This window comes from Eubalaena glacialis, chromosome 19, assembly GCF_028564815.1.
Source record: "Eubalaena glacialis isolate mEubGla1 chromosome 19, mEubGla1.1.hap2.+ XY, whole genome shotgun sequence".
Taxonomy (NCBI): domain Eukaryota; kingdom Metazoa; phylum Chordata; class Mammalia; order Artiodactyla; family Balaenidae; genus Eubalaena; species Eubalaena glacialis.
Window position 1 is genome coordinate 52,314,795 of NC_083734.1, and position 13,482 is coordinate 52,328,276.

At 52.7% G+C, this 13,482-nt stretch overlaps 1 protein-coding gene across 2 annotated transcripts in view; it reads right to left on the bottom strand.

The window, feature by feature from the left end:
* Nucleotides 1-13,482, bottom strand: part of RPTOR (regulatory associated protein of MTOR complex 1) — a 338,586-nt gene that overhangs the window by 23,761 nt on the left and 301,343 nt on the right. The window contains exons 21-24 of one of the 2 annotated variants that reach the window (XM_061174664.1): nt 11,029-11,147; nt 5,514-5,617; nt 4,716-4,899; nt 3,047-3,157 (exon numbers count right to left, since the gene is read on the bottom strand). In XM_061174664.1, the coding sequence (XP_061030647.1) occupies nt 3,047-3,157; nt 4,716-4,899; nt 5,514-5,617; nt 11,029-11,147 (518 nt within the window). Of the gene's footprint in view, nt 1-3,043; nt 3,158-4,715; nt 4,900-5,513; nt 5,618-11,028; nt 11,148-13,482 lie in introns of both variants that reach the window. The other variant, XM_061174663.1, reaches the window with a different exon arrangement.

Below are 13,482 nucleotides of genomic sequence, written 5' to 3' on the forward strand. Positions count from 1 at the left end.
GGATGCACAAGGATGGACGGAGGGACCAGCCAGACGATTTCCCACTCAGCCTTTCTTAATCATCCGCTCATGTGCTCCTCCCCTCCCCCCATGGCTCTGCAGGCTGAACAAAAGCTTCTGACTAAACAAAAGCCCAGACCCAGACTGTGCTGCGCTTTCCTCTAAGCAGAGCTGGAGGGACGTGGGTGTGGGAAATAGTGTTACATGATTAGGATCACGACACTCCTCGGATTCCTAACACCTCCTGGCTTCTCCTCAGACAGAAACCAATTACGGTGCTGAAGCCTCCTGAAGCCTCCCGAGGAGCCGGCGGCTGACGGCTGGTGAGGGTGTCCCCCTCGCTCCTCGCCTGTCACTGGGGCAGGCTGGGCTTGGGAACAAAGGAAGACCAGAGGGTCTGCAGAAGCCTGAGGGCGGGCATTTCCACGTGGAGCAGGTTCTCATATGATGAATTTGTGAATCACAGGGCTGGGTCTTACCCTCAATGCCTCTGAATTTAAAGAGGTCCAAGTGCACGGGATAAAATTCACGACAGGCATGTGACTATCAGGATTGCAGCACGACCCCTGGGGAAGGCTCAGATGTCAATGCTAAATTCTCAGACACCGAGCTCCCTGGGTTCCCACCAGAAACAAAGCGAGTCCTGTGGCAGGACAGAGTACCTCTACGCTTGCCTCTCACCTCGTTGAATAACAAACACCCTCCCCAAACAATGACAGGGGGTCAGCAGTGCCGGGAGGGTGTGCACTGGCTGCGGGCTGACCCGGTTCAACCCGCCACCTCTGGGCACGACATCTAAGGGGTGAAGACCACTGACTGCCAAGGAAAAAGCTCTGAAGTGCAGATCAGAGTTCACTGCAGGTACTGATACCCAAATATGGGCATTTTCATCATCTGGCCACACTTCTCGTAAAGCATCAGGGTGGCCGAGATACAGTTCACATGCATTAAATTTCACCCTTTTGGGCACAGTATGTAACCACCACCACAGTGAGCGTGTCGAACAGTCCCCCACACCTCAAACTGCCACGTGCCCTCTGTAGTCAAGCCCTCCCCCCAGCCGCAGCCCAACACCCTGCCCTCTGTTCTCTGTCCCTGCAGCTTTGTTTCGCCTTTTCCAGTGGTGGCTGTGGGTCTGCATCTGAGTGAAACACGTAAACACGTAAGTAGAGGTCCCCACAAACCGCAGCCCTTGCCTGCGGAGCCTCCCCTCCGCGGTCAGCTGACGTGCGCTCCTGGAGGGCACCTGCACTCTGAGTACTTGGTGCTGAGGAAAGGAAAGCAAATCCTTAGGGAAAAGTCAAGTTCATTTCTAAGTTTAAGAGAAACGTGTTTTGGATTACCTATGCCACTTCTCCCCACCAGTAGATGACTGAGAACAGGTATCCCTGGAGACTTCAAGGACAGCCGCTCAGCACCCCACCAAGTAGCTTCCGAGACTTACAGTCACTGCCGTTTCAGTGAGACGGCAGACCAACCACCTAGAGTCCAAGTCACTTGACTGCACTTGCCTTAAGCAGGAGACTGTATCAACGAAACCGAACTTCCATTACTGTTAGACTAAACCCCCTTAACTTTCAAGCAGATGGTATGTACCACAGATCTAAAGAACAACTCGCTACCTACAGCACCAGCGATGAACTGTTTCCTGGGACAAATTCCGGTGTTTGCCTACTCCCTCCTTCCTTAGCCAGAGGAGCCCGAGATGTCCTGTCCGCGGGCGGACAGGTCATCAGGAGCAGGCCGACCCTGGCGTGGACAACACACTTGGTTGACTGTAACAGGCCTCAATGATCTCTTGGGGTCATTTCTTTAATATATTTTTTTCCTGATTATAAAGGCACTTCGTGCTAAGTGTAGAAAGTATGGCCATCCTGTGGCCAGTTTACATCCTGTTTTTTTTCCCTTTTAAAGAAATTTTATCATGAGCATTTTCTTATGTTACTAATTTCAAAGCTTTATTTTTTAATAGCTCCAATAATATCGTATCAAATACTTCATCCTTTTTTAACCATTCTCCTCCTGTTGGACATTTACGTGGATCCTAGTTTTCGCTGAGAGAGTGCTTCTCCTTTTCAGCAACGGGGCTTGATAAATTAGAACTCTATCACCTGCTTCAGGCACTGACAAACGTTATTCTGTGTTGTAACTGACAAAAATCAGTATCACTACAGGGAAACAGGAAGGCCGGAGAAAAGTTGTAATAGAGTCCAAATACTCTTCCTGGAAATTACTTGGATATGTAGCTTGATATGCAAGTAAGAATAAGCTGCAGTTTTCAATTTTCCATTATCTACGAGGGAAGAGGAAGGTGGTTTTGTAAGAACGTGCTTTAGACCAGCAAAGTCTAAAATGAACCCCTGCAGCACTCCCTGCAGAAAGATGGGCACGAAGATTCAGCTCTGACAGCACTGCCCTGTCTCACCCTGGCACCCTGAATGTGTGGCCTGAGTCTGTAGCAAAAGGACACACGCCACGTCATCAAACCTGGAAGGCAGTGTCCCGGAATAAGCCAGATTACCCCAGTCAGCTAGCTTAGTCCAACAGTCCCCAAAGCCAGAAGCGGCCCAAGCGAGGCCTGGGGACCGCCTGGATGACCTTGCTAATCAAGACAAAATGACACATTTTATACTGGCAAGCTCGGAAAAGGCAGGTAAGTGACGTCTGTTTCTTTTACCGTTTTTTACCTGTTAATACCAGCTACCATGACAGCAATCTGGCGTCCCCTCAACAGCCACCCTCGGTGGGACAGGAGGCCAGTGGGCATAGCAGGGCCCTGTGCAGCTGGCACCTGCCCCGGGCCACGGCTCAGGGCAGGGCCTGCGTGACTGCACCTGGGCTGCTAGGAGTCACAGCAATGTGGCCCCCGAGTGTCACAGCGAGCAAACCGGTGGGGATCAGACTTTGAGCTCAGAGCAGAGGGGTTCAGACACCCAGGCCTGAGGCCGGGGCTCTGGAGTCCTGTGTGCGTTTGCTGAGGAGACGGGGGCAGTGCATGCCAGGGGATTCTGGCTTTAAACCCTGAGAGCTGCCGACACACCACTACCTTCATGACAGGCTGGGCGAAGTACCGCGCGCTCCAGTCGCAGAACCCTGTCTGCATTGTGGCCGAGATGAAACTTTTGTGCCCGGCAGCATCATCCGGGTCGTCAGTGGTCTTCGGGGCATTTGGAAAGGAGGAGGGGAGGAGAAGACAGAAACAGAGTTAGTCACGTCACCTCCGAACTTCTTTGTGAGCTCGAGACAGTCCATCCCTGGAGACCAAGGCACAGGGGTCAGGCTTCTGAGGGCAATATCTCCGTGGTCCCCTCACTTCTGCGTCCTGGTGCCCAAGGAACCCCGACTGTCAGGACAGGGCTCCGAGTCTGCACTCAGAGGCCGAGCATCCCCCAGGGCCGGCTGAGGTGGCCTGGGCTGCAGAGTCCCTGACACTTGCCATCGGTGCTGAGTCAGCAGCCCCACGAGGCCTTTGCTACCTGGTCCCAGGGCCGCCGCTCCCACCAGGCCAGTCATACACATAGGACCTTGGCCTACCCTGTGGCTCCTGGATAAGAGCACCGTAGAGCTCGGGCCAACTGGGACTTCTAAGCATTAAAACTTAAAACACGTGGCTCTGCTCACTGGGACAATGGTTCAGTTTGTTCCCCGCTGCAGAACCAATGGGGGCCAGGATGGCAGAGCAGGGGTTTGCCTCACTGCACGTGGCCGGGCATGAGAAGTGCCTCAGAGAGGAGCCCCCGCTACCCAGGGAGACGCGCTGGGTGGAAAATCCCACAGATGGGGTCAGCGATAGGGTCTTACCTCCCGCCTGACAGGGGAACCGCAGCCACCTGCCGCCACCTCGCGGCTCTGCTGGGCCAGGACCCACGGATCATGGCCCAGCCGCTCCTGCTTGGCTGCCCCATGTAGGGTCCAGCCGGGAGGCTAAACCCGGCACCTGGCGCTGTGGCCGTTTTTGTTCCTCAGCCATCAAGGCGAGGGGAGCAGGCAGCTCCAAAGCCAGGTGGGCGGGGCCGGTGGCAGGTGTGGACACCTGTCCATCCCCAACACCTGCATCTAGCTCCAAAGTCAGGGTGCAGGCTGCCATGACCTTCCTGTTAAAATTGCCGGTCACTGGTGAGCTGAGACGCGTCCTTGGCGCATCCAGAACACCCTCGCTATACCGTTTGTGCTTGGCCGGGACAGCGGCAAGCAGTCTGGACAAGACACGAGGCCCCAGCTTTTGTGTCCACCCTGTTATGTGTTCTCACAACCCTGACAAACAAGGACGCCAATTCCTCCCTCTCCTGAACGGCCTCGTTTAACTTAGCGGCTGAGACCACACCCACCTACGGGGCATAATTGAATGCTGATGGAAAAAGCAAACAACCTGTCAGAAGAAGCGCTTCTGTGGAGCAGCTGCCACGTTCAGTGGAGACAAATGCTATTGACTGAGAAGGGAAAAAGCCAATCAGCCCATGTGCTGCTTGTTACATGGAAGCTGCCAAGAGTGAACCCAGAACAAGGGGCTGCAGGAGGAAGAGGGACATCCTGTGATATCTGCCCAGACGTGGGGGCGAGGAGCCCAGAGCCATTGGTGGCTCACGGCATCCCGCATTCTGCACCCGGGCCGAGGCCACGTGCACCCCGTCGCCCAAGGTGGTGCCTCTCCTCTCAGGAGCAAACGTCCCAGCACCCAAGCCCATTAGAGTTAGTGTTTAAAACCACATCTGTACCTGGTCTGGGCCCTTGTCGAACATCTTCCGTGTCCGGGGGAACTGGTGGGAGTGGGGTGTGTACTGCACCGCCATGGGGCCTGTGGTGCCCGGCCGGCCTGCAGGCAGGTCTCGGCTGACCGGCTGCTTGGCCACGTCGTTGGTCAGGCTGGAGCTGCTTGCACTGGATGTTGGCGGGGAGCCTCTGCCGTCGGGGAAAAAGAAACACTGTGTTTTACCCAGAGCCCACTCCTTTGAAACCAAACCCTAAGCAACTTCCCCTGGTACTGCCCACTCCCAGATCCTGCAAATGGGCCCAGGGTCACCAGCTCGGACCATCCTCAATTGCATGGCTTGTCAACGTGACTTCCAAACCTGAGCTGCTGATGCTGAATTAATGACCCCTTCTAGCTTCTGCCCGCAGGTTCTAAGAACCATCTTCCCCTGAAAACCAGTGCAGCCGGAGGCAAGCTCGGTCAGGACTTTGAGTAGGCTCCAGGAGGGTGCAGGGCACGTCTACTCCCCTGAGATCCAGTGCACAGCTCTGTGAACACTGATTAAGAGGAGGGTTCCACCCTGCTGGTCACTCATTGGAAGACACGGACCCTCTCTGATAAAATTCTGAATGGAGTCAGGTTCAGGTCAACTTTTGCTGTCACAATTGTGCAGATAAAGGTAGGAAAGGATTCTAGGAGGGGCTCAGATGAGAAGATGTCAGGGTGTGAGAGAGAGCCTGCAGGCTGGAGAGGGAGGGGGAGGCGGGCGGAGGCCGTGCTGGGAACCTCCCCAGACCCCGGAGGGCAGCTGCCCACCACTCACCCCGCCTGGTGGATGTGGATGCCCTTGTTGGTGGGGCTGGCGGGTGCCGACTGAGTGAGGGAAGAGGTGGTGAGGATGCGCTGAGGCCGGGCGTTCACTGTGGCCTGAAGGAACAAAGGGACAAGTGAGGTGGGTGGTCACTGTGACAACCTGAGGCTACAAGACAAGCACAGGTTGGTGGCTGCTTTTGAGTGGCTTCAAAATCACAGAAAAGGGCTTTTGGCTGAGGAAATCTCATACGAATGGAAGGTCCCAGTTAAAATTTTCCCCGCAAATGTCACCCTCTAGATAAAATGATATTCTGTTGCTTTTCTGGAAGGTATTCACCTGGTCCAGTGAGGCTCCACGGACGCCCCCCGCCCTGAAACGCTGTCACAAAACTGCACTGGGACTAATGAGGAGTGGGGGGGTCTGGAAGTTGGGGAGAAGGCTCTCCAGGCTCCCTCTCATGGCAGGAGCTCCCCTGGAGGGAGCAGCTTCCTGGGCAGAGCTGGCACTTGGGAAGGAGCCTGCCTAGGCTCAGCCTTGGTTGTTCGTTGTCATATTTTGGCACAGGCTCAAAACAGCACCTTGGGTGCAGCATTTTGTGAATGGAGACAAGACCCAGGTCTGTGCACTTCCTCCCATGATCACGTGCAGGTTTGACATTTTACCCGGCAGAGGGTCTGTGCCAGCCTGGGCTGGCGGTCAGGAGGGAAGCAGCTTTGTTGTGATTTTTTAAAATGGTGGAGGAGACAATAAGCAAACAGGGGTGTCACTGCTTAGCTGCTGGTGGACCCACTGACGCCAAGTTCTTTCCTGGACTTCTGTTCTGAGTGCTGGACAGCTGGATGGGCCTGCTGGATCTGGACATCCAGGGTGAAAGGACCAGAAAGGGGCTGATGCTGTGGAGGGGGCGCCACTCTGGCAGGAAGAGAACAGGAATGGCAGCTGTTGGCCACCACGTGCCCGAGTGTGGCTGGTGCCAGGCTCAGTTCTTGAAGATTGGGTGTCACCCAGCGAGATGGGCAGAGCCTCGACCTTCATGGGGTGATGCTCCAGGGGAACCCTGGACTGGCTACTTACAGAAGACCCTCAAATTCTGGCTTATTCTCTCAGCAGTTAGGAAGGCCATACCTATATTCAGCTGACAGGTAGAAAATTACAGAATACAAAACCACCAACATAATACCAATATTTCCCAGATAATCCTTCACTTTGAAATGCAAACAGCAAGAACTAGATCATAACAGGCCTATAAAAACTGTTTTTTATTTTTTGAATTATAAAAGTTGTATTGTGTTTGTTTTGCTTTGGTATTTAAATTATTTGGCCTCCACACACACACAACCCCAACAAAGCCTGAGAGCCAAATGATCCCTTAAGAGGTCTAAAAGGAGAAAAGAAATTTAAGCTAAGAAACTATAAACCGAATATGTGTCTCCTCAAAATTTCTAGAAAATCAGTGGGAGGTGATGAGGAGAAACAGAAAACTTTGGGGTTGAAATGCAGACTTCAGCTGAATCCACGACCTTTCAAAGTTTCCCTGAGCACAGAGGCTCTGCCGCTGCCTGAGCTGGAGCCCACGGTGCTGATCTCCCCCGAGACCCCCACCCCGACTGCTCCCCTCCAAGGAGGCTCCAAAGGGAAGAAGCGCGTGGGCCTGGGGTGACTAACTCTGCTTCCCTGCTCTTCCCGGGGGGGTGGAGGTGGCACAGCCCTGGCTTGTTCTGTCTCAGCCTCGAGGGCAAAGAAGACAGCCATGACTTTTTAATGCAGTTCACACTGACGGCTGCTGCACACAGCTCTAGTTTTGCATCCGTTCTGGAAATCCTGAGAGGTGGGCATGCCACTGGTTGGGGAGGCCCCATGACTGGTGATCGATCCTAGGGTTTCAGGCTTAGATGACGCTTCTTTGCCTAACGTTTCCTATTTGTGCAACAAACATTCACTGCAGTGGTGCTGCAGTGGTGAGCATGAGTCGGGGGTGGCCACGCAGACCCTCCTGTCCGTGGGATTGGTGTGGATGGAGGCTGCTCCGGGAGCAGGTGGCGAGCAGGTTGTGGGAGATGCCCTCCAGGAAGGCCCCTTTCTGTGCTGGTTCCAGTCGCTGTTTCACACAGAGAGCACACCGCCAGGAAAGGGTAACAGAGAAACACCGGTGTGCTTGCTGGATGTCAGGCTTGGGCTGTATATGGAGGAGGATGGAGCGTGGGTCTGAGAGACCCCAGGACTCCACCGTGAGCCCCATCCACTGCGAGCACACTTGCCCATTGTTCTCACGGCGTCAACACCCTGTCATTCTCCCTCCATGACACTGCACTGGAGTCACTGGACCAGCAGACGCGCTTTGATGAAGGCCTGCAGTAAGTTCCCTTCCCAACAAGTGTTGAGTCCAGAAGAGGAAGGGCAGCAGTGGGAGGTCATGATTAGGGCTACAAGCCAACTTTTTAGAGAGTGGCAAACACCTTGTTAGTCGGATTCTAGGTCAGATGTATCCCCTTAGCCCAATGCAAACACAGAAACGATTTGCAGGGACACTCACACACAGCCCCACCTGTGCTCCCCGCCCCCGTGCTGTTAATGGGGGTGGTGTCTGTAACTGGAGCCTGGGGCCACAATAAGACGCCACCTCTGTCTCCCGCTCCCAGCGCTTTCTTACTCTGCAGATCTTCCACTACAACACGTCGCCTCACAGGGATGCGGGAAAGTCTGATCCAGTGCAGAGAAAACACCCTACAGAGGTGATGAGGACAGCGAGTTTCCCAGCTGGATCTCGACACAGTCAGTCAGGGTTTAGGACACCAACGGAGGCTTCTGGCTGCTCTCTCTTGGGGGATGGAGTATTTCAGAAAGGTCCCTGTTAACTGCATACCAAAGATCTGGATTCATGTGGGAGGCGGTGATTCCCCAAAGGATCGTCTACAGTTAATTCTGGGCTAAGCATGAGGCAGAGCCCCTGGTTGCTGGAGCACTGAGAATGGACACCTATGAAAGCACGTGACTCTATTTATCTAAAAAGTAATTTTTCTGTAAACCACACTTCCTAGATAAATAATATAAACTTTCCTTTTGGACTCTAAGCCCCAGGTAGAATTCACTTAAAGCAACGGTGGTGACTGTGATGAATCAGCTGGCACTTGGGAGAGCTGCACTCCTGGGGGCCTGGGGGCCCTGAATCCTCGGCCTTACAGGACGGGAACCGGCATCAGTGAGGCCAGGACCGGGCACAGCAGGGAGGCTCCATTTTCACAGACGAGGAGGATGACACCCACTCGAGTCCACTGTGCCTTTCTCCAGGACCACCTTCCTTTTCCTCTGTTTCTTTCCCCAAGACTGTACTTCCTCCCTCCCTTGGTCACAGGCCCTAATATGTTGTAACAAACATATATTTTAGAAAAGTTTAATTTTTGAATCAATCCTATTCTTACTTGAAAAAGCAGATGATTAGACTATTTCTTAGTTTTGTATTACAGAATGAAAAAATTAACCTAATTCACTGGCCTCTTTTCTATAGACATTGAGGAGACTCCCCACTCCCTGAGGATGGAACAGCATTCAGGTGCCTTTGTGGCGGGTCACGCAGTAGGATGATGAAGAAAGTGGGCGAGGGGCTCACTGGGGGCAAGCGGAGGTCAGAGTGGAATAGACTACCCGATAGTCCCGAGTCGGCCAACAGTAATGCCTAGCACTTTAGCGTGAGGCTGGCAGTGCTCACAGGCAGGAAGTGCAGTGAACACTGTGGACCTAGGAGTCTCTGCTTTCAGAGAGAGTCACACGTGTGACCACAGGCTGGGGTTAAACCCAGAATGTGCTCCTGAATTATCCTCATTGCTTCTTTAAGGAGGAAGAGGAAGTTGACTGCTACAGCAGTTTAAGACTGGGTACACGATGAGGCTGTGTTATTACTACTTGTGATGCTACCAGGAGCTGAAGTAGCAGCCACAGACAATGAGATGATTCAATCAGCCAGGAAAAGACAGAACTTCACCAGTGAAGAATAATGTCGTTGAGGGAATTGAACACCACACAAATATGGTGCCAACAGGAGGCCAGGTGCTGCAGGAGGTTGGGCTATGTGGGAGGCCAACCCCAGTGAGGCAGCAGCAAATAGGAGGGCTTGATAACCAGTTTGGAAAAAATAACAGACCAGGAGTGAAGCTACGAGTAAGCCACGTGCCTTCAGGCAAGTGGCAGCCTGAGGACGACCCCTCGTTAGTGATTAGGGTCAGATGAGGATAGAGACACGCCAGGTAAACTGTGACACGTGACAATATTTCCTTGTACTCTTCCTGTAACTTGTCTGCAAGCCTAAAATTTAATCAAAAAGTTACGAAAATCTTTAAAAATGCTATAACGAATGACTTCTTTGTGGCATTCATTATTCCGTTCATGAAAGATTAACTGCATGTAAACTGTCCAACTTCCATAAACAGCTGGAAAACAGAAAAAAAAAAAAAAAAGAAACAGCTGTTTTCAGACATTGGGCACCGGGTACTGCTGAGAGAAGGGAAATCATCGCCCAGCTCCTGGCCTGCAGTCTGTTTCCTGCAGACCCGGCTGTGGTGGGGGAAGGGTATCCAGACAGAGCCCAGCAGTGCAGCTAGCAGAGGGGACCAGTCGGAGTGACATGGAAGCCGAGGTGGCTAGAATCTGCAGGGCAGAGAGGAGAGGACTTCCAGGGTCTGCAGGGGAGGCCCCTCAAATCTGTGAGTACTTTCTGCTTGGGGGTGGCATGAAAACCCATGATGGTGGGGAAAGAACCACTGAAAGGCCAAATAATTCCCAGAGCTCACAAAAAGAACTGGGAGAGTTTACAGTCCCTAAAGAAGAAAGGACTAAAATCAATGACCTAAGCTTCCATCTTAAGAAACTAGAATCAGAAGAGCAAATTAAACTGAGAGTAAGCAGAAGAAATGAAGCAATAAATATAAAAGCAGGTATCAATAAAACACAGAATGAAAAACAACAGAGAAACACAGCTGACTCTTAGACAACGTGGGTTTGAACTGCACGGGTCCACTCATACACATGTTTTTCAATAAACACACACTGCAGTATTACAGAATTCAGGGATGTGGAGACATGGATGGGAAAGGCTGATTTTTGACTGCGGGGGGTCAGGGTTGGTGTCTCTAACCCCTGTGTTGTTCAGAAGTCAATTGTACTAATGAAACCAAAAGCTGGTTCTTTGAGGAGGTACCTTTAGCCAGAAATAGTCATGAATAAGAGAAGTCGTACGTTACTGGTGCCGGGAATGAAAGAGAGGACATCACTACAGGTCACACAGATGTCCTTACCTAATTTCCTGCTGCCCTGATGTGGGTGCACAGAAGCAGTGACACATGCCCCAACTGAAGCTACATGCACATGGAATTTAGCCTATATTGTGAATCTCTGGATTCAAAACGCTCGTTCAAAGTTTCTAAACCTAAACCATGCATAGACCTGAACATGCCTGGAGTTCTCTGCTTGAATATTCATAACTGAAAACCAGGGTCCTGAGAGCTTCACAGAGAACGCCCTTCGCACGTACCTTGTAGGCGATGCTGTTGAGCACTTTCATAGCCAAATCGGAAACATCTGGATAGGGATCTGCAGCCAGATGTAGCAAGACTCTCCAAATTTGAGTGTAAACACTATTGAATGAAACTCCTAGGAAAGAGAAATGGGAGCTGTTTTAATAACAAGGAGCTGCCACTGAGTGCTGGGGTGGCTTCTGGAGTAGCTCCCTCTTCTGAAGACCTAACCATGCATCAGGGGTGGACACTTAGAAGAGATGGGGTTACAGGAAGCTCCGGTTTTGTTATCTGATAAGGGGCCCAGAGATTCAGAAATCCCAGGTGGTGAACAGGCTTGGTCACACAATTTCACCTCCTGCGGCTGGATCTTTCTAGAAGGAAAAGTTAGAAAAGGGCAGGACTTCCTTTCAGGTCTTGGCTGACTGGAGAGTACTATCCAGCACTGGATTTAACGCCTAGATTTCTAGGAGCTGTCATGGCCCACGTGAGTGGAGAATGTTGGCTGAGTCCCCGTCCACACCTCCCTCTACATTCACGGCCTGCTCTGGTCTTGGTGACTCACTGAGTCTTCTGCCCACGCTCCCCGGGACCTCCCCAGGCATCCAGCACCTCCCGAGTGTGCTCTCCACACTAGGGCCTGCCAAGTGCCTGGGTGCCAAGGCAGATGAGACGGGACATAAACACAGACGGGGTAAATCGTGGATCCGAAGGAAAGGGAAGGAACATTTATGAGGGATGGGAGGCCACCCCCAGGGAAGGCGGCTCAGTCCTATTTAACCTCACTGTCCTGGTTGCAGGCATCACCCCAGGCTTTACAGAGGAGGACAGCAAGGCCCAGCGTCCAAAGGATGAAGAGTTTGAATGCACGCGGCCGAATAAGGAGGCCGCCATATACCACTGCATCCTTTTTATTTGGAGGAAGCCGGACAATTGGTTTGTTGAAAAGCAAGTGCTTGTTCAACGACAGACAGGGAGTAAAAGAGGATTTCAAACAAGCTGTGATCGCATGTCATCTGACCGGCCAGCCTCTAGTTAACAAAGTCCCTCTAGTTACGAAGAATTTAAACACAAGAAGGGCCACTGGAGGACAGTGTTTCCTGATGGACACCATTGTTCAAAGGGTTTTATACAACATTCAAATCACAGAAGAGGGACTGGACGAAGGTTTAGAGTAAAGGTCAGCTTCTCGTGTGTGTCCTACGTCGATGCTTACGGACAAGTCCTAGCTCACCGCACCCGACACCCTCTTATTCGTAACGGGAGGCGACAGGGTCCCAGCCCCCTTTCCACAGGGACTGTGGTGCCTACGTTTGCAGGCGCTGCACGCCCGCCTGTTCACAGGGTGATGGAGCTGGAGGAGGCCAACCCCTCACTCGCATGTGGCGTGGCTGCACTCCCCAGGGGACCACCACACACAAAATACCTCCCAGTGAGCGTTGACAAAAACTCCCGTCGCCTTATCCTTCCACCTTGGTTCTGGGAAGAGGTGCCGAAAGCTGCCGCGGCCTCTAAATAATTCTGCAGGAGCACAGCTGCCTGCGCAGCAACCTCCGAGAGGCGGGGCCTGGAAAGCATCTCCCGCCACCGAGGGCAAAGAGTGTTCTATGGTCAGAGCAACGCCCCATCAGGTACTCACTCGGCATGCGTGCATCAGCACCAGTTTGAGCACCTACTGTGTGCGAGGAATGTCACTCTCGAAAGCTCGTGGCCCACAGGAATCAGGAGGGCACATCCAGGGACTTGGGTTTAGTATAAATTTGGACCTTCGTTTGGTGAATAACGTCAGGCAGACGCACTCTCGCTCAGAGGGCGCCATGAGCTGGGGAACAGTCCACATGGAAACACACACCTGTCCTCCCTGCTGTCCTCTGCCCTACTCAGTGTAGAAACACAACAAAAACCTCTTGGCTCTCAAATGCCACGGCTCATGACAGCTGCCCAGATTTACAAATTCTCAGGGCTGTTTGTCAAGGCAGTCGGAATCTCTTCGGGGAAATTTCCTAGAAGCTGCTTTCCTGTCCTAGCAGATCGGCTGCCATAGAAACCTGCTGCGGTGAAGGGCCACCAGGTCACTATTTCTTGTCTCCTTAGAGGAGGAGGTGGGAGAAGCTGCTCCACACTCACTCTGCAGATGGTCCCAATTCATGACGCACGGGGGAACGAGGCGAAGCACGTTCATGGACGTGGCTCACTCAGACAGGAGAAGTGGCCCCACGGATAGGACGTTCCTACAAAGACCCCACACACTCACCACAGCCACTGGGCAAAATTCTCTCCCCTCCGTTGTTTCTGAGCTCAGAGTGATCAGGGCAGCAGCTGACCCGTGTGACAGAGGGCTGTGAAGGGCACAGTAAATCTGCTTGACTACAGACGACGGACTCACGGTAACAGGGGGAGTGGGGAAGTGGGGGAAACAGTGGGGGCCAAGGGGCCTCCTTACCAGGGTGATGGTCCAGGGCAGACACCTG